The 26,642-nt window shown below is 37.3% G+C and overlaps 2 protein-coding genes and 1 long non-coding RNA gene across 8 annotated transcripts; all 3 read left to right on the forward strand.

Moving 5' to 3' along the window:
- Positions 1-905: 905 nt before the first annotated feature.
- LOC110940423 lies at positions 906-4,349 on the forward strand. Of its 5 annotated transcripts, none has more exons than XR_004890439.1 (7): positions 908-1,285; positions 2,143-2,449; positions 2,511-2,721; positions 2,811-2,997; positions 3,090-3,265; positions 3,379-3,516; positions 3,619-4,349. It is a non-coding gene; the product is annotated as an uncharacterized LOC110940423 (long non-coding RNA). The 5 variants fall into 5 exon arrangements; XR_002593135.2 differs by having other exon boundaries at positions 909-1,285; positions 2,518-2,721; XR_002593137.2 differs by having other exon boundaries at positions 909-1,285; positions 2,526-2,721.
- Positions 4,350-5,594: 1,245 nt separating this feature from the next.
- LOC110940422 (peroxisome biogenesis protein 7) lies at positions 5,595-6,872 on the forward strand. Its single transcript, XM_022181961.2, has one exon. The coding sequence runs from the start codon at positions 5,706-5,708 to the stop codon at positions 6,654-6,656; it is 951 nt and encodes a 316-aa protein (XP_022037653.1). The 5' UTR covers positions 5,595-5,705; the 3' UTR covers positions 6,657-6,872.
- A 13,740-nt stretch (positions 6,873-20,612) lies between these two features.
- LOC110940421 (protein SCAR1) lies at positions 20,613-25,776 on the forward strand. 2 transcript variants are annotated; one of them, XM_022181959.2, is made up of 10 exons: positions 20,613-21,035; positions 21,644-21,807; positions 21,901-22,024; positions 22,109-22,226; positions 22,331-22,401; positions 22,482-24,510; positions 24,610-24,708; positions 24,841-24,945; positions 25,314-25,389; positions 25,522-25,776. In XM_022181959.2, the coding sequence occupies exons 1-9, from the start codon at positions 20,881-20,883 to the stop codon at positions 25,356-25,358; spliced, it is 2,910 nt and encodes a 969-aa protein (XP_022037651.1). In that variant the 5' UTR covers positions 20,613-20,880; the 3' UTR covers positions 25,359-25,389; positions 25,522-25,776. The 2 variants fall into 2 exon arrangements, with proteins under 2 accessions (XP_022037651.1, XP_022037652.1); XM_022181960.2 differs by having other exon boundaries at positions 24,613-24,708.
- Positions 25,777-26,642: the final 866 nt, after the last annotated feature.

Consider the following 26,642-nt stretch of genomic DNA (forward strand, 5'->3'; position numbering starts at 1 on the left):
TGACATAAAACGTTTAGATAACCTTTTCTTTCGTAAAAAAGTATATATAGTTTCTTCATGTCAGTGAGGTCAATTTTTTATAAATCCAATTTTGTCAATCTTAAAAAAACAATGGTGTCACTCAGTATTTTCCTATTATACGTTACACACGAGATGCAAAATTCATTGGTGTCGGGTGAACCCATTCACCACAATGTGGCTCAGCTACTGGATCCAGTATTGTCATTGTAAATTTAAACTGGATGACACACTAGATAGTAGGGCTGTCTAAATCGTTTGTTGCTTGCTAGGAAGATGCTCGTTCGATATTTGGCTTGACTCGGTTGAAAAATGAGCCAAACACAAACAAAGATCCGTCCGGTTTGACTTGACTCATGAACAACCTTTCCTTGAGGACACGTTTAAAAAACTAAATTATAGGTACCAAATCTTATATGATTCGCCTCGAAATTGCATGCATAGGTACCAACTCAGTAAATATCAATGTTTAAAACTTTGAATGGTCAATGTCAAATATTTTCTTTAAATTTATGAAAAAATAACATCATTTGTTGTTAACTCAGTTTATTTCATTGTCGTGTCTTCGGACGGGTAGAGGTCAGGTTTCCGTACATCTGGGAGAGCCAAGGGGCTGACAGTAGTCGAGTAGTCAACCTTGGCCATAACACCCGGTGTCACGATGGTTGACACGCCGTTTCTTGCCGTTAAAAAAAACTCCTTTATTTTATTTAAACTAACCCATTCCATTTATATTGCTTGACCTGTATTTATATCACACAAAGTTTAATATCTGGTGAACAAATTTAACTATTTAAACACTATAAAAGCCAATGATCTCTAGATCAAGTGGTGGAAGGCTTGCATTTCTCTTGAGAGATGCAGGTTCGACTTCTACTTTGTACAGAATGAGGGAGGCATTGGTGGGCAATGATAGGAGACCCGGGAAACCTGGGTTGGATCCTTGAGCCAAACGAGTTTTACTAGTAATTTCACCGTCATGCCTACGGACGGGTGGGTTACTGGGTTTTCCACGGAATTGGTGGTGGACTCGGATTACTCTCGGAGTACTTCGTTTGTCCCGTGGATGCCCGACAGTGCTCGGGATTGATTCTGTTAACCGCTAAAAAAAAAAAAAAAAAACCATAAAAGATCCCAACTTTAGGTTAATTTTACGATGAATCGATAGCACCGTCTTATTTGATCTGATGATTTAATATTAAAAGAGTTGCAATTAAGCAGATTTGAAAATCTATTGTTGGACGATTCAATGCCTGGAGATTCAGTGGTACATTCTTCGATCTTTTATTATGTTTGTATTTACAGATGTATGTATCTACGCATTGGGTTTCTCCGCCATTGATTTTCTTTATAGATATAATAATCTTGAATGTGTTTTTGCTTTGCATTGCATTGTCATTGATGGATTTGTTAGATTTCTATCGTTGGATTTTGGTTATGTCTGTTAATTGATGCTTTAATTTTGGGGAAATGCAGAAGTGGGTTATGCACACCAGGTGTTTGATAATATGCAATACATACTTATTTTGTACTTTTGTTTCTGTTGTTCTAGTTTTGTTTACATGATTTATTGGTTCACTGAACTAGTGAAACTTTGAATTATGAATTGTGGGATTAGGATCAAATACAAAGAATCCTAATTGTAAGTGTAAGAAGGATTTGTAAAGTGACAAGTGTCCAATAACCTAAAAAAACCCACTACACAAAAAAAAAAAAAAAAAAAAACCTTAAACATTCACCGCCACCAAAAACTAACCCCCCCCCCCAAAAAAAAAAAAAAAAAAATTTTTTTTTTTGCCGAGGGGGTGGGGGTGGGTGTTTAGTTTTTTTTAGATTTTTTTTTAGGTTTTTTTTTGGGGGGGGTAGGTTTTTTTTAGGTTTTTTGGGGTTTTTTTTGGTGAGGTATAGTTTTTTTTGTTTTTTTTTGCCGCGGGGGGGGGGGGGGGGGGGTTTAGGTTTTTGGGTGGTGGTGGGGTGAGGGTGGGTGTTTAGGTTTTTGGTGGTGATGTAATGGGTTTAGTTTTAGCTTATTGGACACTTGTCACTCTATAAATCCTTCTTACACTTCTTACAATTAGAAGCCTTTGTAGAGTAACTTGACCCATGAATTATATATATTTATAGGTGATATGATCTTGCAAATGAATCAAGTCTAACTTTAGTACCCAGTGAAGAGTTTTTTTGAAAGGAGTTCGAGCGCGATTTGATTAATATATATGGGCTAATAATTGGGGCAAAATGATCTTATGTTTTGAATCACCAAGGAGATGGAGGAAACACAAACAAACGGAGCTTCTAAATTTTAAAAGTTGCATAGTGAGCAACTGAGCATCAGGTCGGGGATTCCGGAGCACAGAGAGTGGCACAAGTTCTATGGTCAACTGGGAATCTCGTTGAGCCGATTCCTAGCGGGTTCTATTCTATTTTACGGGTAAGTCAATCAGATCATCGTAACATTATGGTTTATTGTAAAACAGTTTATATGTTTATAGTTTTTAGGAAAGAAGACTTAAAGAGAAGTTTGACATGATTCCATCTCTTGAAGAGCTTCATGCCTTCGAATTAAAAGGGTTTAAGCTCAGTGTAATTGTTGTTGACTTGCATAAAGATAAGAAAGTGTCAATGTTGCAACAGCTGGCTTTGACTTTGGCTAAAGGGTTGACTTCAAACCCAGCTGCAGTGATTAAGACGATTGGCGAATTGGTGCGTTATGCTACCTTCTATCTATTATCCTCTTTTCAATGATTTTGCGAATTAATTGATTTATTATGATAAGATGTCACGTTGTGTAGGTTTGCGATTTTTATAAACTCCCAAGTGGAATTAAGTTATGTGAAAGAGGCATAGGAAGAAATCTACAACATGCATAATCAGGGTATTCAGATGTTGGGTCAAATAAAACACGGTTTCTGTCATCCCCGTGCTATTCTTTTCAAAGTTCCTGCAGATACGGTTGGCATCGACTGTAGGCTTATGGTGGTAAGTTTAAATGTTTGTCGGTTCAAGTCTCCATCTTTGCATAACTAATTTGTTTATAGATTTTAATCTTTTTTTTTTCGTTCGGTCGTTAGGGTTTACCCAAGGAAGGAGAGCTGGAGAGAACCGATTCACACAGACATGTAATAGTTTCTCGAATCCGTAACATTAGTTTACTTTACAGCTTATTACCCGGTGAACCTAATGTCACAAATGTGGCATGGGGACGCAACAAGAATGCACCAACCGAACAAAGCACCTCCACTTCAAGGTTATATCTCAGTCCCTCGCTATTATATATAGTTAAAACATTTAAATCAACGGATCATGTTTATTTCATGCTATTGTTTCTAGAATTTGTTTTCTTGACTATTTGAGTTTCAGTCCAGAACGGATCATGTGTAGTTAAAACATGGAATAAGTTGCTTGAATCAACCTCCATTGGGAATGAACCATGGTTCCCTGACCATGAATGGAATATTGATTATTCTGAACTGACAGTTGGATCTAGCATTGGCATCGGTATGTGCTACTTTTTCTTATCATAATTGTTTACCTTTTACTTTGGCTTATATTCCTTTTTTTCTTGTTTTACCTTCTAAATTGATGAATATTATCTTTTAGGATTTTTCAGGGAAGTTTTCTGAGGCACTTGGAATGAATTAGAGGTTGCCATCAAAGTCTTACTTGAACAGGAAGTAAGTGCTAAGAATATTGAAGAAATCCTGTCATGCTTAATGAGCTTCGAGATGCTGATATAGTTTTCTTGGATTTCAAGTAAACTCCTAATCGTTTCCATGTTCTTAGACCACCCGTAGTGGGGGGTTTTTTGGCGTTTTTCCCAAAAAAAGGTCCAAAAACGCCCGGTAACCGTCCCCTGGAGCGCTTTTTTTGAAAAAAATGGGTGAAGCGTGCTTTTTTTAACGCCTTGAAGTTTATCTTTGGCCAATAGCATTTTTTTATGGTTTTTATTTTTATTCTTTTATTTAGTTCTATTAGGTTATAATGCCTCACAAGATTTCAAGCCTCACTACACCCCTTTTAACATAATGCCCATATGCTGACTAGACCGCCAGATGACGTAAAACGCCCAAGGGTCTTCCCCCTCCCACTACACATGGTCTTAAAAATCAAGCTTGGTGATGTATTGAATATACATACAGTTGTGGGATTCACATCCTTAAACCTTGCCATTTCTAAATCTTTTTGTCATGTTCTTCAATTGAAGAAACAATCATTTTTTTAGGTATCAGAATGTGGGTTCCCCAACAAGTTTTAGACAGAAAGTCTATGTAAATATTAACATTAGAGCTAAAAGATCCTTTTTTAATAAATTCTTAGGGGCTGTTTGTTTATCTCTCAATGGTTCAGAGTGTTTGTTTCGCAAGCAGATGTCTGAATGATTCAAACATTTGCCTCTGAATGGTTAAGCATTATAAAAGTTTGAATGGTTAAGACCTCTTATCTGAATTGGTCAGACATTTGCCTTTGAACGGTTAAGTATTATATTGGCTCTTAATAGTTCAGACCTCTTACTGGTTCAGCACTTAATGGTTCAGATCTCTTACTGGCTCAATATTTACCAATTCAGAAATTGTCAAACAACCCTTAGTGTTAACTAAAGAATATACTATTTATACCGGTGATTTTTCATGATATTGGTATTTTATGTTAGTTTTTTAAAATTAAAAAATCTAATGATTTTCATTATATTTTGTGAGGTAAAGTCTTTTAACTATAAGTTTATGATATTTGTTATTTCCTTTTTACATTCTTTTCCTGATTTTTTTTTTAACTCGTCTAGATTGGATCTTGTTAGATACCGAATTAGCTATGAAAAATTGATTAGTGGTGGTAGCTCTATCATTGATAGAGCATTATATTAAATTACATATTTACTCCTTCAACATCTAATACTACACAAATAATCAATTGCTCTAAAACTTGTTACATAGATGGTCTCAGGATCAACTTGGCGTTTAAAGGGTCGTTAAGACGTGCCATACGCGAGACATGTAAGCGTATAATTGCCATTTATCACATCTTTTTTAATTGATCAACATAGCTACCAGTAAAATATATACAGTATAATATAATAAATAAACCCACTTCAAATCAACGGTGTTACTCTCTCCCTTCCTACTCCGCCACTAATCCATGAAAAGTTGCCTCCGACATCAACCTTAGTTCTCCCTTTTACTTCCCTCATCGTTTCACAATTAACTAAAACAAACACCTAAATGAAAACCTTAATCCATGACTACTTAGTCTACTTTCTTCTTCGTTGGATACAATATCACCACCGTTCGCCCATCTTTACAAACCCCTTCGACATTATCAATCTTATTGATACCGTCACGGCGTCACCCACCATCAACAATAAATCATATCACGCATAATCTTTTTGTTGCCAAGGGACATCCCGCCATCTAGGTAGTAAAGTGGTGCGCTCCTTACCTAAGTAGTTGTGAGTTTAAATCCTATAAAGTGCAAGTGTGATGATTTTAGAAGCACAGTAAAGACGTATGTATTTCGTCTGGCAGCACAAACCGCCATAGGGACCGAAATGTATACAAATAGAAGTACAGGTACCAAATCTACGAACAAACAAGTAATCAAAATATTCTAGTACCCACCCTCCACCAGATAAAATACATATCCCAAATCCCAAGAAACCCACTTTCCGGTCACCGGAACCCCAAACCCCCACCATGCCGGCGTTCAAAACCCCCTTCAACGGCTACGCCGTCAAATTCAGCCCATTCTACGAGCAACGTCTCGCCGTCGCCACCGCCCAAAACTTCGGTATCCTCGGCAACGGCCGCCTCCACGTCATCGACCTCTCCCCCGCCGGCCCCATCTCCGAAATCGCCGCCTTCGACACCGCTGACGGCGTCTACGACGTTTCCTGGTCGGAATCCCACGATTCCCTCCTTATCGCCGCCATAGCCGACGGCTCCGTCAAGTTATACGATCTTAACCTCCCACCCACTTCCAACCCCGTCCGATCACTCGCCGAGCACACGCGTGAAACCCACTCCGTTGACTATAACGCCGTTAGGAGAGACTCGTTTATTTCATCATCATGGGATGATACTGTTAAGTTATGGACGATTGATAGACCCACGTCCGTTAGGACGTTTAAAGAACACGCGTATTGCGTGTACTCCGCGGCGTGGAATCCCCGACACGCGGATGTGTTTGCATCCGCGTCAGGGGATTGCACGGCGCGGATATGGGATGTTCGTGAGCCGGGGTCAACTATGATCCTCCCGGCTCACGAGTTTGAAATATTGTCATGTGATTGGAATAAGTATGATGATGCGGTTATCGCGACTTCGTCGGTTGATAAATCGGTTAAGGTTTGGGATGTGAGGAATTACAGAGTCCCGGTTGCGGTTTTGAATGGGCATGGGTACGCTGTTAGGAAAGTGAAGTTTTCGCCGCATAGGGGGAGTGTGATTGTGTCGTGTTCGTATGATATGACGGTTTGTATGTGGGATTATATGGTGGAGGATTCGTTGATTGGGAGGTATGATCATCATACGGAGTTTGCGGTTGGTGTTGATATGAGTGTGCTTGTTGAAGGGTTGTTGGCGAGTACCGGATGGGATGAGCTTGTTTATGTTTGGCAACACGGGACTGATCCAAAAGCTCCTTGATTATAATGGTGATTTTGATCTTTTTCGATGTTTCTGTTAGTGTGATTTATATTAGAATTCAAGTGTTTCTTGATAAATAGCATGATCTATACGTGTTCTGTGGGATACTTTGCCTGTTGTTTATTGTTGGATGATCAATGCATTGCATATGGTGTTCAAAAGGTTTGATCTTGTTCAGGAATAATGATACCATTTAACATAATCAGTTTACGTAAACACAATACGTATCCAAACACCCCCTTTATACCTCATAGCTTAATTGCCTGATGTAGATTATGTTCGGTAGTTTGCGCTGCAGTTGTTTTGTCTTTTTTTATTGATAGTATGGCAACTTTACTAGGGAGGGATATTCATAAACAGTTACTTTAATACGAGGTTAAGTTATGTTTCTTATCATTCTATGGATCTGTGTCTAATATTATGTTTATCTAGCTAGATCACTAACAAATTGAACTATTGAAGCAAATCTGCCAGTTCAGCCAGTTTGAGATTCGTTAGTTTGAACCATGGTTTACTAGCTTGAAAATACGGGTTTAACGGTTTGGCAGATGGGTTTTTTTTTTTTTTTCATAGTTTTTGGAACATGCAATTATATGCGTGCGTATATAATATTGTTTGTATGTTGTGGTTTCTACTTTCTAGCTTTTATTTACTTGCTAGTAGCTACAAATCTTGTATTATGATTATGTGAGTTTGAACTAGATTATTATCCTTTTGCTGTAGCCTTCAGATTTCGATTTTGTTCAACAGTGTGGTAACCTGACCATGATTTTGGTATAAATTGCATAATTATGGTTATGTTCGGCGAGATTTCCAAACAAACCAAAAAATACCATAAAGGATGCATGGTGGGAAAAGATGAGCAACAGAAGCTGCACTCAAGAAATAAAGGCCTCGTCATCTTGATGTAGCGATTAAAGGCAAATTACGCTAAGCCCACTGTGAAACTCAAGGGTAAGTAGTTTGTTCCATGCACATTGAACCCCGCCTCTAGAACCGTTTTATGAACTTTATACGTAGATAATTGATATATAGATGGTGGCTACTTAATACAAATTTCACAAAGGTGAGTCACCCACCAAATGATAGATTGCTCGCCTTCCATTCGCTAAGTTTTGACTTAAACAGTTAAACCTCATCGAGAAAAGAAAACAGGAGGGACGTAGGCATGTAGCTTCACGTTTGAGAAGGTTTGCTAGCCTTGTGAATTCGATATTTGCCGCCCCAATATTGAACACTTCTCTATGAAAGTTGACTTTAACCCCAGAGGTTGCATAGAAACAACTGAGGATTTTGGACATGTTAACGATTATAAGAAGTACGACGGCCATTGTTACACATTGTTCTTGCAAGGCAAGTGCATAGTTACGTTAAGCTCAACCATTGCGATAATTAAAAGAAAAAAACATAGATAATTAAAACTTGATGTTTTTCGAGTTTTTAAATTATTGGTCAAGGAAAGGAGGGATCGGAATGAAGCGAAAGAAAAAAACATAGATAATTAAAACTTGATGTTTTTCGAGTTTTTAAATTATTGGTTAAGGAAAGGAGGGATCGGAATGAAGCGGAGGTATAACGTGGGTAGAAACATCTCAACCCAAGGAGAAAACTCAAAACACGAAACATAAGACGGGTAATGGAATGTGTATTTGGGTATGTGGTGGCGAATGAGATTAATTATTAACTTATTTGAGTATGGGACGGATACGGTATTAGGTGATACTCGTCCTATTACCCAAAAGCGGCCCCACGTCTATTACCCACATCGAATGTAAAAATAAAAAAAATATATATAATCTTAGTATTTTGAAATTATTACAAACTTGAATAATATTAATAAAAAAAATATTGTTATAGTTGTAGTCAAGTATTTGATATTTCAAGTCAGGTATTGAGTAAATTTAGATCAAGTTTTAACCCCATGATTTTAAACAACTATCCTCAATATCGGTGGTATTAGGTGCCGAACTAGTAATGGGTAACCGGTATTCAGGGGCGGATCCAGCCCACATTTGTGGGCTCCCAGGAACCCAGTGCGTTTGGAAAAAATGGAAAAAAAAAATAGTGAGAACCTTATAGAATTTAGAAAAAAATTAGTGAGAATTAAAAAAAAATTACGAAAAGGAACCCATTGAAATAAAATCCTGAATCCGTCACTGTCGGTATCCAAATACTCGGGTATAGGATTGTAATCCTTAAACAGGTAGGAGGTTTTTAACTTCTAAAGCATTTTTCGCACTTGAGAAAAAGAGGGTAATGAAAGAAAAGATTTTGAAGACGCTTGAATTTCATAATATTCTTAATCATTAAACTCTGAAAGTAATGACTCTTATTATATTTAGCGACATAATTATATACCTGTCGTGTTTCTTTTACTTTTTCATTTAATTCCAAAACATGAAAGCTTTCCTATGATTTTTTTTTTCTATCGTTTCTTTTCTTGAAAAGACGTAAATTCTATTTTTCATTTAATTTAAAGCTAAAAACCACAACATTAAATGAAAAAGAAACATTTTGGTAGAACTGTCTAAAAACCATGCCTCATAAAAAAAAAAAAATTATTTCCTTACTAAGACCATGTGTAGTGATTAAACAAAATAATGCCCTCACCATGGGGCATTATTCGACACGTGGCAGTCCAGTCAGCATGGTGCGTTATTGCAAAAGTGGCGTAGTGGGAATAATACCTAATAATGCCCCTTCCAATCATTAAACAAAAAAAAAAAAAAAAACTATTTTATCATTGGCCAGTCAAACCCATTTGCAGCGTTATTAAAAAAACGCTGGGGCAATTTTTTTGTAAAAAAACGGCACATCACGCCGGGTGTAATGGGTGTTCCGGCGTTTTCCAACGTTTTCGGACGGTATTAAGGGGGAACATGCCCCAGTACGGTTGTTCTAATTAAATGTTTCAATAGTTTTGTTGTATTGGCTTTTTTTTATTAAATAAGCTGTGGGTGGTGCGACACGGCACCGGCGCGGTTTCCGGCAATAGATTAAAGAATAGACACAAATATCAAGGTACCGGAAAGTGGAAAGATTCCGAACGGCTCAATCAAGTCAATGCCTCACAGTCAAAAGTCAACTAACCAGTAAATATCAAAGGAAGATATTATAAACTAGCGTTTAACCTCGCGTTTACAGGTGTGGGTTTGTAAAACCCTGATAAGTAGTAAGCAAATAATGATCAAAATCGAAAAAATCGTAGAACAAAAACGCGAATTTATATCGCCAAACGCAAACTTATACCATAAGATGACATTTAATGTAGACAAACTCAAATTTATACCAAGAAAGCTTTAACTTAAAAGACAAAAAACGCAAAACCTCAAGAGGCAAAAATAAATCATACAAACTTGAGTGACTAAAAATGTAAACCACATTACAAACACACTGAAAGACACACAAAAAAACAATGTTCATAATACTATCCGAAATGGTTAATGCCTTTTAAGGGGCATTTTTCGTAACATCAATATCATAACGTTTCATGTGATGGTTAAGGCTCCTTAATGCCCCGTCATTCATTACTTTCCATGTTTTTCCTTTTCATTGGGCATCATTCTAGAAATGTTCCTCCATTTTCGTGCCCCTATAATGGCCATAGGGAATGGTGTGGGGGCGTTATCGAACTTTTTCACGCCCTCTAATACCCATTACGCATGGCTTAAGAACTTACCCAAATTAGTATATATTACAAATCCCGTAGGCCTTGGAGATAGTTGCTTTTTGTGAGTTTCAGATATGACCACCAAACTTTATTTGGTGTTCAAGTTTGACCCCTTAATTTATTTAAGCTTTTATTTATTTATTTATACAACCTTTGAAGTTCACTTCTTCAAACTTCTTGACTTTGAGTCACTTGGTATTACAAATTCGTGTTTTTTGTGTACGCTTTTTATCGTTTTGGTCATTGTTGGATTGGCGGTGTAATGCCCCACGCCCCGTTGGTATGAGTTTGTCTACGTTTTACGTTGCGTGAGGCACTTGGTGTTATAAATTCGTGTTTTTGTTTTACGTTTTTTCCTGTTTTTGGTCGTCGTTGAGTTACTAAACATTTTTTTAGACCCCACCTCTTGTAGCATAGTTTTACGTCCCCGCCTCGCAACGCGGAGGCTCAGTTCTGGTTTTTTTATATAGTAATAGTAATTTAAAAATCAATTGTTAGCTTCCTTAAAAGTGTAAAGTTATATATAAAGAAACAATACAGAAAAAATAAAATGATATAACATAACTAAGGACATAAAAGTCAGTTAGGAGTCGTTTGGCTCGTATTTTTTTTCTAAATAACTAAAATGTCTTAAAAGGAATTGAATTTTGAGAGAAATGAAAATAATTCCAACTATTGTATCTTGTTTGTAAAATGATAAATAAATGAAACTAGAATATATGAAAGTTAAATTGACAAAATTACCCCTTTATCCCCACCCCAATGCATTGTCTCCTTCAAGAAAATGAGAGGATATTCAATTGTGATACACGATCCATGTGCCAAAAAAAAAATAGTTTCCTCTAAAACACGATCCAAGAGATATATATAACCGATGAACAAAACAAAGCTCCTTTTAACTTGGTCGATTGAGTTGTCCCTTTTTCTTCAAATGATTTACTTTAAAATAAGGTATTTTTTTTTCTCCAATAAATTTAGGGGTTGTTTGGTAACTTCTGAATGGTTAACTGCTGAACCAGTAAGAGGTCTGAACCATTAAGTGTTAAACCATTAAGAGGCAGTATAATGCTTAACCGTTTAAAGACAAATGTCTGACCAATTCAGATTCAAGGTCTTAACCATTCAGACTTAGTATAATGTTAACCATTCAGAGGCAAATGTCTAAACCATTCAGACATGTGATCACGAAACAAACGGTTTGAACCATTAAGTGCTGAACCAGTAAGAGCTCTGAACCATTAAGAGCTCTATTAAAAGATAAACAAACATATCTTTGATTTTAGTTCATAAAGTGGAATATGCATTTTACTTCTCATAGGATTTACAATACTTACGTAATGAGGAGAAATGGGGAAGAAAATAACAATAGTATGAAAAAGAAATATGGAAAGAAAAGGTTTTGGTTTATGAGATAAAGATGATTCTAATAGCTGGATTAGTTAACTAGAAATATCAAAAGAAAAATGACTTGGTTGTTTGAGATTATTAGACTATGTGTAGCGGGCGTTATCTCACTGTCACATCACACCCTTTGTCACATCCTGATTTCCTGGTGAGCCCAACTGTGAGGTTTATGTGTGATGATTGTATATCAGGTCACAAATACAATGCAACTAGGGAGTTGATAAAGTACAAGTATTAAAAACTTGAAATTATATTACAATTTATAACGTTGTGTTTCGATAAAGAACATCCCAAAAGTAGGATGTAATAAAACGGACTTGAGACATCATGGGTCTTTTAGCTATGGAGTCGCAAATTCCAAAGCTCGTGACCGAACCTTATCCAGCCTACTGAGGTTCGTCACATGTAAGTCAATCTTTAAAAATACGTCAGCTTTCACTGGTAAATACTATCAACCTACCCATTTAAAAAATATTTTGAAAACCATCATTTGATAATCATTTGGGATAGTTTTACTTGTTACCATATTTACATGCATGTCATATTCGGGAACCGGTGTTCAAAACCAGTTTTGGATCAATATACACGCCATAATGTTTGTGTCTGTTAGGTGTATGCCTACACCTGCACTTTAAGGCCGTTACAATTAATGAATCTGGGCGCCTGGATACGGTACTATTAACCCCTAAATATTTTATGTTAATCAAACAATACAGATTAAACTCAGGTTATCAACATCCTGAAAGCATTTGCCCATTGCAATACCCGAATGAAGTGGTTTTATACCATATCCCAAGTTTTTATAATAAAAATGGTTAAAAAGTATTTACCTGTACTAGTTGTATTCACAGTGTATATAATTCTCGTAGTATAACCGAATTCAAAGTTTATTAACTTATATAGTGTGATTTCCAGGGGGCTCTATTGTCTAGAATGATATGGAAATATCTATCCATTAGAATTGTTTACGGGTCATTAAAAGTCCGTTGGACTTGACCAGTTAACATGCATTTACACTCGGTTCCGCTAGATTAAGCGTTGACCGGATGGAATGTGGTTTATAACCATACGAGTGAGTAGTCTCGTGTAAATGGTTTATGTAACCATACATTCTGATTTGGAAAATTTTGAAAAGGTTTGGCCTGCAACGACTCATTTATATGGTTTATGCTATTTTAATGAGTCGTGCGCATAAATACGGTTTTGGATGAGGAAAATGGGTTCGTGACAAGTTCGATATGTCGAAATATATTTTATAATGATGTACAAATTGTTTTGGAGTCAAATAGTACAATACACATGCTTAGAAGTCCATTCTTGGATAATTATGTAAAAACACAGTTTGACTTTTTATAACTACAGGTTTGACTTGTCATTTGACTCATTTAGACGTGATGATCATGTGATATAAATGCAGGGTATTACACCCTATATTATGATGATCACGTGGATGAATTTAATTTGAAATTGACTTACCGAAAGTCAATGGAAAAGTCAAATTGTTGACAATTCCGGACTTTCGGACAACACTAAGCTATGAAATTGACTTCTAAAGAAAGAGCTAAAGTAGGACAACTTACTTGCTTCAGAAAGCTTATTAGAACACCCAAAAATAGAGCTTGAATGCAGAAGAGGGGAGAGTTCACACTTTGACTTCTAAGTGTTTTGAAATGTTGTGAGAGTTATGGTGAGTTGGAGTTTAGAGGGTTATTTATAGTGATCAAGGAATCAAGAGAGCAAGACAAGTGTCCTTAATGCTTTTAAGGAGCTGATTAGTGGCACAACCGGACTTAATGTGGAAAATGTAAAAGAAAGGTGTAAAAAATGCAGCATAGGTTGCTGTCAACGAGTGTCTGACTGTCTAGTGACCCCTTACGGACCGCAAGAGATGCCCCATATGGTCCGCAAGGGACCTTGGCACACATAATATTTAAACACCCCTTGCGGACCGTAAGGGAATGTTGATGCGGTCAGCAAGGAACCTCCAGTGGCCAAAATTTCAAAATTTTTAACACTTTAACCCCCTAACTCTTTATCTTTGCCCTTTTTAGTAATTATAATCACTCTCCTTCAACATTGTCAATTATATGGAGGGTTTTAGGACATGTGTCACGCTAGGATTCGATCGGAAATATCAGGTTCTTACACCCTTTGGGTTGAAACATTGCTACACGTTTGTTATTAGGAGGCGTCAATGTGAGGGACGTTGCCCGGATAACACTCGTGAACGATGATGATAGATGATGATGACTAATGGGATGTATTTCTCATTGGAGTCCAACTAAAATCCTTCAATCACTTCATTTTATTTTTTTCTCTAATTTATTGTATAATTAAACCACTACACTTCAATAAGTTAGTTAACGAGAGCCCCATTCTTTACGTGGCAATGATGTGACACTCACTTTTTTCAATCACTAGACATAGTCTTATGAAAAGAGTTTTTTTGTAAGACTACCCGTTGTGGGTTCACTAAGAAGCGGTGAACGGGGCACGTCACTTGTTAACGGGCGGAACACCGTGCCGGTCCGTTAACGGGGTTCGTTAATGGGTGATTCGTGAACGGATTAGTGACGTTAAAGGGAAGAAGAGGGGAAGACGGTGGGACCTGTGGATGTGGGAACCAATCACATGCCACTTTCTTCTTCTTTTTTAAAAAAAAAATTATTTTCAGTTATTGGTATTGGGTGTTTAGTTAACCCACAACACATTGTTAACAGGTATTTAGTTAATAGTCAAGAGATTATGTAGCGATGACGTAACGGTGATGTGACAATGAATTTACTTAACTCACAACACATAGTCTAATATTTTAACATTAGTGGAATGTTATAAATTTTATGAGAAAGTTGAATTTTGATTAAGGATTTTTAATATTAATATCATTCCTTATAAACCAAACACAATTTTGAAAAAAAAAATTCCTTTATAATTCTAACTAGTGGTATTCCTTGTCGCGCGTTGCGCGACTTTTTATCACAACACGCGTTCATATAACTATAAGGAAGCATCAAACTTGATTTTTTAATCTTTCTATAGAGTAATATGACATGTTTGGTATAACGTAATTCAAAACTGAAGAGTAATCAATTTGACAATAAAAAGTCAAACTATACGATTCACAATTACAACTCAAATAATTAGGAACAATCTACTTAGAACTAAATTACATCACACTTGGCAAAACCTTCAAACCAGTCCGTACAAACACAAACTGCACTGCTCCTTTGATAAATAAGGCGTACATTGTATCATCTCGTAGATCGTCACCGAATCCCGCCCAAACGTCACATTTTCAAATGCCAATTTCCGAAACAAATCTCCTCCGACAGCTTGCGTTTGTAACCTAACTGCCAAGTTACTCAAAGCATTATCAAACCCACCGATCCCTAGCCGTGTTAAACAACTCGCCGAAAATCCAATTATTAACGATTCCGATTGTTTTTCGATCTGAATACCACACCATACAGTTCAAGTACCACACTGTTGCCTCCTTCTGGGTTGGACAGTTCCGTCATAGTGATGGAATCGAGTTTTTGACACAATTTTCTGTTCCGAATAGGTTATTGTCTTTGTTTCTAAAAAAAGCACCTACACATTTTTCTGTTATATTTAGACGGTATTGAATAGCATTCAAAAGCGTTAGTCACAAATAAAAAAAAACAAAAATAACTGGAATAGTTGATGGAAGTCAATATAGATTAAACATGTTCTTACTCTGCATCTAAGTAGCTGATTGTTCTATACATTTTTTTCATTTAGGTAGACCATATTGCGTAGCATTTAAAATCTCAAGAAATACCTTTTTACCTTTCCTCTCAAATCTTCAAGGCACCTTTCATCAATAGTATGCTACAAACACAACCATTTAATGTTTTAACTCTTAAGGTTAACTTTATGTTTAATCAGGTTTAGGAGTAAACCAAAAAATTATACAATAAAAAATTTTGTCAGAGCACATAGGGTCAGCTAAAGTAAACTGACATCCATTGAGTCATTTTACTCTAAAGTCTAGTTCACCATTCATTATACAAAAATAGACTATGTATCACACTATTAATCAAACCCGAGTCTAGGACGGTGAGAACACTTACAAGGGCTCAGGCGAACTTCATAGCTCCTGTACCATCACAAAATTACACATGAGAACAATGTGCATACTCAATAAAGGGCTCAGGCAACCATTATAGCCCCTGAAACATAGGCAACATAGCCACACGAACAAAAAAAGAACTATTCGAAAATTAGAAAAGGCAGACATTCAGCCACACCCGTCATATGTTCTCGAAAGGGCTTACGCAAACATCATAGCCCATGTACCATCACAAAACTAAAAGCATCATAGACCTTGAACCATTTCAAAATTAAAAGTAGCAAATACTAACCATAGCCGACTGCACAAACACTATATTTTAGCCATTTTTAACGAACACCTTATATGCATAACCAATATGCATACTGATTCTCACAACAGAAAGCTTCGCAGACCATCATAGCCATTGAAGCATCGGAAAAAGAAAAATGACAGATGTTCATACCTACACGTCATACAATATCGAAGCCAACAATCACAACAGATCCAAAGCTTATGATGCTCACAAATCCAAAAAATTCCACAAATTAAGGGTGACGCCAGTTGCCATGCGAAACCCCCCCCCCCTCATTTAATTCATTATTATACCACTCTATGGAAAATAAGCGAGCCATGGCAGCAGGTCCAACCTTAAGATCAGTTAGCTTTTCCAAGAAGGATACAAATCTTAACGGGCTTTCAACTTGGCTTTGCATTATCTAAGAACCAAAGTTGTCTAATGGCACCAAAGACATTATAGAAGCACCAAAGTAACCAGACTTCACCAACAGCTTCCTACAAATCTTGTAATTAGTTTCATATGAAATTCGAAACAAATCGTGTTACCACAAAATCACCAACATAAAAACTCATCGACCAATTCTAATAGGTAAACCTATTTACTCGTGATACACGGAGCTCCAAAGCAGTAAGCGACAACACCTGCATTCTGGAGTTCTACTATTCACAGAACTGCATCCGCTTTAGGCACATGATCAAACATATTGTTTGTTTTTCGCTTCCAGCCACTTTTCCGTGCGCCTGCCTCGCCTTTAGTGTGCCTTCTGTACACATTGGGACTTTTCAATTTAGAAGCGACCATCCTTGTGCATGAGGTGCATGTCAGTGGCGCCTTTTAAAAGCCAGCTTTATAGATCGATCATCATTAATACTTTAACTTGACGTGCTCATTTTGATATAACATAAAACAACAAAAGTCAATGATCTTGTGGCAATATCATTACAATAATGACGAAATTAAGAATCATAATCTTGAAATCATGATCCAAACAACATGTGTAAAATGAATTACCTCCCAGAGGATGAGATCAGTTTGGCCTCGATCTAGTTCGTGATCTGCTAAAGTTTAGCATTTGTTGAAGAAATCCTCTATGAAACATGCAAGTATGGATGAATCTGTTGCTGCCAATTCAAACCACCACATAAATGACACAGAAAGAAAACAACAGGGAAACATAAAGGTACATACTAAAACTATACGAACTGAATTTGGCCCCTCTTGTAAATTCACCAAATAACTCAAATTCAAAATTGATGATCAAAGAAACACAATTTCATTCAAAAGCCCAAATTAAATATAGTTTAACAAAACTCAATCGACATCATAATTCAACCAAACAATAAGAGATATTGATATGAAGAAGCTAAAAAACAAACAATATAAATAAAAAACCCAAATTATAATCAGATCATGAAAGCTCAATCGTACAATCAATAAACACGTACCCGGAATCATAGAGAAGTAATATGGATGTGGATGACCTGAACCGCGACAGTTGTGGTCGGAAACCTTAACGGCGGCTAGGGTTGCCGTCGAGAACCTTATCGGCGGGGTCAAACCAACGTCTCCACTCGTCTTCATCGCAGCGAAACCAACACCCCATCGTCATACCAGTCCACCCTTCCATCCTTAATCAACAATCGGCAACCCCTTCCACTCCACCTGTCTTCATCTTCACCTGAATGTGTCATAATACAGAGCTGCTCAAAAGCTGGCCATGGCCTTTTTTTTCTCACTTCTAACTGCTCCCTTGGTTTCTCTCTCTAATTCGTATAGAGGTTAAAACCCTAGAAAACAGAGACACCAGATGGTGACCGCGGTGGTGTGACGGTGATGACCGTCCGGTCACCACCTCTCTCTTCTGTCTCCGTTTTCCCTCTTCCCATCCTCTCTCATCTGAAGCAAACCAGAAATAGGGGTAAGGTGTTAACCAGGAGACACGCGTGTAATGAGAGGATGGTCGCCCAAATAGGCCAATTGAGAAAAACCACGTTCAGAAACACAGAAACACTGTTCATTCACTTCTCTAACTATCATATATTAATAATAATAATTCTTTTGAATTCCAATAAAATATTAATATCATTTATCCATTATTTTTATTTAAATCAATTTATTTAAAATAAGGTGTGGTTTATTTTAAAAAACAATAAAAAATAATCGTTTAACAATCATTTATTTTTTAAAAACCAAGAAACTAATGGACAAACATATTAGAATGTTGACTGAAAAAATTTATCATTTTTTGTTGACTTATATTCTCTTCTTGTAAAGTTTACCCCATTCTACAAAATGATAACCTTTGTTAAACCTTCTACATTTGGATTTTTTAGCTCCACAAACTACAAACATAGAAGCAAGATGGCATGCATGGTAAAGAGAGGGTGGGGGCATGTGGTCCATGCTCCATGGCAACAGATCGTTGGTGAAAGAGAAAAAGGTCTGGTTGTGAGAGATGAGTAGAGAGAATTGACAACCGTCCATGATATTATGATGAGTTGCATATGCTTTTCTCGACTTACTTGATAGAGGACCCATAATAGTGGTTCTTAAAACCGAGTCCACGTAAGCAACTGCATCGGACAAGTCAAAATCACTCTCGCTCATCTCTCACTGCTAACATAAACCCGTTTGAAGGTGTTCTTATACAAAATCGACTAGATCATGCCTTATCTCATTTACATCATACCTCTCTTTAAACAACACCCCCAAACTAACAAAGAGCAGGTGATGCCATGTAAATAGGGATGAGCTCGGTAATTGTAACAACCCTTAAAAATATTCCCAACGACAACCTGTAATCAAAATCAGAAGTGCGCGCGATGAAACTTGTATATTCAATCAGAGAACTTAGCGGTTAAGAAAACTTGACGGTTAATGAACCAACCCACACAAAAGTACCCTTATTAGATTCACAATTAAAAACCGAACCAATTGGGACCAAGACCCGAGCATGCGCGATAAGTATCAGCACATAAATCGAGGAAAACGCGCGATTGGACGAAAAAGGCGGCAAGGGACACGTGTCATGACATCGCGCCACATGTCAGACCTACGTTGTACACGTGACAGTCTAAGCCAGGCCGGCCCTCCCGGCGACATGCGGGAGAAGCCCAGTTGGGATATAAATGCAACAGCTTGGGACTGAAGTTTCTGCACATTTACGATTGAATTTCGTGATCTTCTGATCTCTCGTTCTGCCTTTCTTTGCAACAATACCCCCTAAACTGCGAAACTCAGCCCCATTGTAAGTATTTTAACCCTGATCACTTATTCGATACCCTGTTTGATCGATCTGAAACCCAGCAACCGATGTCAAATTGCTGCCTGGATAAGGCTATACTTTGTTAACTATGTTGGGGTTTTGATCTCGTGATGTATCGTTAAAGTATGATTTGGGTTGATGCACTGATACGTGTTGCATTGTGTTTTTATCAGGAACCTAGGCTTAATACCAAGAGGCTGTAATAATCAAAACCCTAAATCTACAAAGCGAGCCATTCTCTTTTATCAAAATGCTTTCAAAACCCTAAATGTTTTCCAATTGTTACTTATATTACAGTGATTAAGTCTTTGTATTCTTACTGGGAAACTACTGTCAGTATGTGGGGTTTTGTATACATTACTTGTTATGCATCACTATTGAATAATGGGTTAGCCAATGAGTGATATGACCACAGTCACAGGGACTGCCACCAAGTGACAAATACTATTTAAAATAGTTTCTTTACTATTGGACAATGAGTTAGCCAATAGTAGTTTGGTAAGATAAACAAATGTAAAAACTCTAAATGCTGTAATTATAAGAATGTGTTTTATACCAATGAATGAACTCACCAGTATTTCCTGCAGATGAAATGTTTTTAAACGCGTTTAAGGTAACTTACTATGAAAGTAAAGAAACATGTTATGAAGCACTGAAGGCTTAAATAAAGTGGCTATGTCACCATATTAAAGAAAGGAAATTATGTTTTGTCAAAATAGGGGTTATCCCTATAAAAACGTGGGTTTTATCCTAGTTGTTTAACATTAACAATGTGGTGTTCTACAAACTCTGAAATTTTCCTAACTACGGTCCTGATGAAAATTTTTCTACTGCGAATTTAATAAACACCGATACCACCTGTAATCTGCCTCACGGCTCCCGCCCAGGGTGTGGTCGGGGGCTGTGACAGTAATCTACCGGTACCAGTACCAAAAGTATTGATCCCAAAAATCGGCAAAAATGGATACCGGTATGATACAATATTCGAAGGTAAAAAATAGGTAAAATACCGTACCATACCGAACAGAAAAGTACCATTACCGAAAGACACAATAAAATGAGTAGTGAATTAGTATCGAATTTGATCATTATGATACGGTACCGGCATTTTTTGATAACTGTAGTACCGATTGGTCATCCTACATGTAGTTTGACATAAAAAGCAAAAATAAGGGCAAAGGAGTAATTTAGCAATGAGCCATCAACAACAAGGATACCCACCTTGGAACCAAAATTTGGCTTGTAGAGTTGGCAACGTCGTCGTCTTGGAGTTCGTCTTATTTTCACTCAACTTTCACTCTCACTCCCATTCCCGTTAACCTGCTTCAGTCCCCACCCAAACTCACACTCTCTCTCTCTCTACAAAATCCTCCATTCAATTCCCTCTCTCACTCACTTTCACACTCTCTCACTCACTTTCACACTCTCTCTCATCGCATTCATGTTTGCAGAGTCTGCAGTGTACAATCTTTGAGAGAGAAAGTAAGTAAGGTGCAGATACCAGAAGCGAAGATGCCGTTGGTGAGAGTAGAAGTCAGAAACGAGTACAGATTAGGCATGCCGGAGCTCTACACCCAAACTAACCTAGAAGATCCCAAGGCTGTGCTTGACGGTGTCGCCGCCGCTGGTCTCGTCGGAATCTTACGTCAGCTAGGCGACCTGGCTGAGTAATTAACTAATTATCTCGTTTCAGTTTCTGATTATTGGAGTTAATTTTCGCTTAATTTGAGTTTGAATTTGAATTTGACAGTTTCTGATTATTGGAGTTAATTTTAGGTTAATTTGAATTTGAATTTGAATTTGACTGAGCAGAAGCACATGATTTAATTGCAATTATTGATAGAGAAAATTTGTGATTTCTGAAATTAGGTTTTATTTCATGGTCCATTATGCCAAAAGTGTTTTAACTTTTTGGATAACTGTTGTTGAATAAAAAGTGTGAAGTGTCTCATTTTTTTTCCATGAATGTGTGATTTAGGTTTTTATAGGGCTGGCAAAACAGGTCTAATCGTGTTAAACAGATCAGAGACGACGCGATTAACACAAGTATCAAACATGATAATGACTGGTTTAACTACTTTATATCTCATATCCGTAACTTTTTTATATGATTTATGTACCAAAAGGAGAAATGACGGAACCTAGCCTCCTAAATTTGTCTATTTCTAAAAGAAATATAAAATTACATAGTGTACGTTTTTGTTAACTGTAATTGTCTATTGTTCATATTTAATCTAGCTTTTGGGAACTGAAAGAAAAAGTTTTGCATGTATAGATTTGCAGCAGAAGTTTTTCATGGATTACAAGAGCAAGTGCTGATTACATCTTCTAGAAGCCATAAATTGGTAGAAAGAGTCCATAACATTGAATCTGCACTTCCTCCACTAGAGAAGGCTATTTTGGGACAAAGAAGTCACTTGCATTTCGCCTACACAGCCGGTAACACTTGCAAGTTGCAATACTTGTTGTACTGTAAATAAAAAAAAACAATTTCTAGGTAAACTTTTCGTTTATACCGTATGCCGCTTGCAGGTTCTAAATGGCACACTCGACTCAGAACCGAACAAAACCATTTCATATATAGTGACTTGCCATGTTGTATAATGGACTCGTACGAAGACTGCCATGATCCTCCACGTCTGCACAATCTTGACAAGTATGAATATCCTGTTTGATATTTTATTATAGTTTATGAGATTGGTTGTTGTGTTGACTGTTGACCTTCATGGTTGACTTGCAGATTTGACAGTGGGGGCCCGGGGTCTTGCTTTAGAAGATATTCTGATCCAACGTATTTTAAAAGATCTTCAGCTGGACCTTATGAAGAACATCTTCAAAGCATCCCGAGAGAAAAGAAGGCGCGTATAAACAAGATGTGTTTCATTGTATTTACAAGTTTAATTTAATTAATATAATATGTTAATTAAGTATTTGATGTCCAAATTATGTTTACTTAATGCAGAAAAAGAGATATTCATCAAGGTATAGAGACGTGACACACACACATGGGGCTTTAACGATGCATGATGAAAGGTATGATGCTCTTAAACTTAATTGTGATTATGAATGCAGTAAAGCCTTGATGAATATACGTTATAACTCTTTTTCTGCAGAATGGATTATGGCTCTTCGAATTTCAAAGAGAAAGCTTCCCCGTTTCAAGATCTCTCCACAATTGACGTGCCACAAACATGTGAAGTTGTACCTGAAGTTGACCATTTGACTTCTTCTGACTCAAGGAATGGGTCGCCTTACATAGAGTGTATCGTTCGTCCAAGCCACTCAACACAATCTGAAGACAACAATGTTAAGGAACTGTCTTATGTTTCAAACGTGAACCACAATTCTTATCTCGATTCGGCTTCCCACGAAGAAAATTTCTACGATAGTAATCTAGCGGAGGATAGCGGGTCAATGTCAACATACATTACCTGGGATGAAAAGTTAGAAATCATAGATTCTACAGGCCGACCGAATGAACCGACAGAGATACCTTGTGCAAATGAGAGGATGGATACTGAAGTGATGGAAGATCTGAACTCCAGAGTTGTTGACTGTATTGACTTTGACTTTCATGATGAACAACCTCGTCCAACACCGGTCATTATCGGTGGCCGACATGATGAGATTGAAAGTGAAACAGATTCTTTCATGGATGCACTTAACACCGTTGAATCAGAATCGGAAAATGATTTAGGTTGTCACACAAAGAGAGAACTGAAGCAAAAGTCAAACGTGAACGACAAAGATGTGGATGAGATGAATAAAGAAAGTCGTCTAGATGACAAGTCGATGAATATCGAGTTTCATGTTCCCGAATCACATATGGAAGCTAGCGGTTCATCTAACATTGAGAATCACGAGGATGTTATGACGTCGGATCTGATACGAAGTACTCAGATGGCTGTTGTATCTTCAAATATCTTAACTACAGATGAAAAATTAGAATCTGAAGAAGTTGAAAGAAATGTTACAAATACAGAGACTGTTGCTAGAGAAGCTATAAGCACTTATGAGTCTCCGAAGCCATCTTGGTCAACTTCTGGTGGTCAAACTACAGTCAGCAATCCAGTTATGTTCTGGACAAATGGTGGCCTGTTGGGATTAGAGCCTTCCAAACCTCCAGATTTTGGCTTGTCAGCTGCTGTGGGACCCGATCACGTTGAAGAAACTAAAACCAATGAGAAACAACATCCACGTCAGCAAAACACCATTAATGGTATCAAATCCGAAGCATCTGGAACTAATTTGGCAGTTCCTAAAGATGATTCTGTTAATTCATCCAGGATGCTTGAATTTAGGAATAGACTATTAGTGAATGGTTTTCGGAAACAAATATCACTAGTTGGAAACGAAAGGCTTGCTAGCTCAGTGAAAAGTGACGTACCTGCGGATACAAGCATCCAAAAAGGGCATCAAACTGTCACCGGGATACCGTTCAGGGAACAATTTGGGAACAGAACTTCATTCATTTCACCGTCTTCTCCACCTCTTGAACATATGAAGATATCATTTCATCCGATTGACGGATTCGAGACTTCTAAACTGAAATTGGCATTTCCTGATGGAAATAATAATAATAGTAATATGTTTCCATCATTTCAGTTGGTGCCAGAGCCTGCGATGTCATTACATGAGTTCGATTCAGACTCAGATGACGATGACACGTTTTGTAGATCATCTCCGTATGCATCGGATGACTGTCGTAGTAATCCTTCTGGATCGAATTCTGAACAGTGGGATGACAATGACTCTCCCAGAATCAAAGATCGTGAGTTAGATGATGCTTTTGGCAGGATCTCATCTGCCGAATCAGTTTCAACCTCTCTTGTGAATGGAATCAGATTCCAACAAAGTTCATTTACCGAGGATGGCATGCAATCCTCTCAGCGTGGTCTTTTATTTGATATTCCAAACTTCGATTCTATGAAAGCTTCACAAAACGAGGTAATTAATGATCTCAATGAGCCCGCACAACCTCTGCCGCCACTGCCACCATTTGAATGGCGAGGTATTACGCCAAATCCTTGTGTGGCAATGGAGAAAGACGACGGTCTCTCAGAGGTCTTGACTTATTCATTGAATCTGACACCGACAGAGCCTACACTCCCTCAACGATTTAAGCCAGCTTCAGCAAAACAGGTAACCTTTGGTATTTTATATGTTTTCATTCATCTAATATGTTACATGTAAATAAAACAAACGTGGTGAGAATTGAGAAATATTGTATTTTGTTTGCAGCAGCAGCCAGACTGGGAGAATTTACATGTTCAGAATGAATATAATCGCCGGAAAGCGGGAGAAGAAAAGGATGATTTTCTACAGCAGATTAGAGCAAAAGTGAGTAGCCCCTCATCATATCATCCTTTTGGATTTTCAGTTTTGTACCAAAATGATCAGCCTTTTTTTTCAATTATATATGGATTTTCACATACTGCATCTAATTCCAACATGTTAATTAACGATTTACAGGCGCGCAATCTAAGACCTATTTCACAAGCCCAGCCAACTACGCCAGCTGGCCCTACTAGCATTGAAGTCACTACAATTCTTGAAAAGGCAACCTCAATCCGCCAGGTTTCTCTCTATCTCCTCCTTTGCACTGGGGTGGGGTAACGGGTCAAAGCAGGTTTGGATTTAATTGGGCCGTTTTTTTTAATAGAAGTCAAATTCTTTGTCCAATTTCATAATTTTTTATAATAAAGAGTTAATGTCTAGATTATGATTACAAATACCGTATTGTGAAAATTATAGTCTAGATTTTTAAATAGAACAATTTTTGAAGTTGCAACCTGTTTGACCCATTTGTCATATTTTATTTGACTGACCAGTTCATGTACTTTTGGTCGAATTTGCCACCTGTTAATATCCTAACCTTCAAACTGCAGTGAATATTCTGTTTATCTTGTTTAACTAATTGAACTTTTGTCTGTTAAATTTGTTAGGCTGTAGGAAGCGATGATGGAGAAGATAACTGGAGTGACACATAAAGGGACATGAATGCATATAAGCCAACTTCAGGTGATCTTGCAGTTATTTATATGTTATTTCCTTCTTGTAATTAGTTTTTATTCTTGTTTTTATATTTTTTTTGTTCTAAAATTATTATATTAATTATTGACACCCATATGGTTATGTTTTCTCTTTTTACAGAACTTTACTCTTGTTTCTAGAGGTGGCAGGATGGGTTGGACTTGTAAGATGTAACCTTTTGGTGCGGACCGACCCGCCAACAAGGCAACACATTTGTCATTTTTTGAGTTTTGTTAGTATATAATGTAATTAATATTAATATTATGATTTAGTCTAACTAATAATAATGTATTTTCTTTTAAATAAATCAATTTAGGAAGTTGCAAGGTTTGAATTTTTGTATTTTTAGCGTATATTTTTAGACTTTACCTCTTTGATATGTTTTTATATGAATGGGTTGAAAGGTTTTTAAGTGCACTAGTTACAACTTACAAGGATAAAGATGTCAAATACTCAAATACAACATTTTGTTTCTGTCCATACCTTTGTATCTGATCAATGATTATAAAGGATTCATATATTTATCGAATGTAATGCTATTGGATTAATTTCAGTAAAATGCTAAGGGTATATGTAGTGGAGCGCGAAGAAGGGCATAGCGCCCATATGGAGCCCCTCCCACCGCCCCCCCCCAGCGCCATAATCAGAAAAATAAATACCGGCGTGAAAAATTTCGCGGCGCGAGGAAGAAGGGGATGTTCTCCATTTTCCACTTTGGTCCCTGCATTTTACAATTTGGTCCCTGCATTAAAACACTTTGGTCCCTGCATTTTACACTTTGGTCCCTGCATTTTACACTTTGGTTATGATGAGGTAGGGCTTTATGACTACGGCCTCAAGCCCCATAAAGCCCCGGGGTGACGTGGCATGCCACATGGCGCATAACGCCCCTTTGGGGGCTTTATGACTACACATGGCCTAACTACTTGACAGAAATAAGAGCACGAGTTTCAAAATATTGATAAATTGATGTTATACACATGCAAACAAGCACACAAATATAGTCACGTAATGTCAAAAATCACCCTTGAGAATCTAATATTGGATGCGAATTTGTATCAATGTCGGCCTTTAGAATGGCAAAAAAGTTGCCCTTTCAATAATTCGGTTGGGAAAATCACGAAACTAGCCTTTGACCAGTCAAATTTGCAAAACTAGCCCACTAAAGCGTCTTCCTGAGTCTTTTGACCGAAATCGAGGCTGTTGTAGCGGCTCTACAAAGACTCTTCAAATGATTCAAC

Source organism: Helianthus annuus, chromosome 4 (genome assembly GCF_002127325.2).
Source record: "Helianthus annuus cultivar XRQ/B chromosome 4, HanXRQr2.0-SUNRISE, whole genome shotgun sequence".
Lineage (NCBI taxonomy): Eukaryota > Viridiplantae > Streptophyta > Magnoliopsida > Asterales > Asteraceae > Helianthus > Helianthus annuus.

Coding starts and splice junctions, on each gene's coding strand:
- LOC110940422 (XM_022181961.2), top strand. CDS start 5,706: ATGCCGGCGTTCAAAACCCCCTTCAACGGCTACGCCGTCAAATTCAGC.
- LOC110940421 (XM_022181959.2), top strand. CDS start 20,881: ATGCCGTTGGTGAGAGTAGAAGTCAGAAACGAGTACAGATTAGGCATG. Junction 22,025..22,108: donor CGTCTGCACAATCTTGACAA/GTATGAATATCC, acceptor GTTGACTTGCAG/ATTTGACAGTGGGGGCCCGG. Junction 22,402..22,481: donor TTAACGATGCATGATGAAAG/GTATGATGCTCT, acceptor CTTTTTCTGCAG/AATGGATTATGGCTCTTCGA.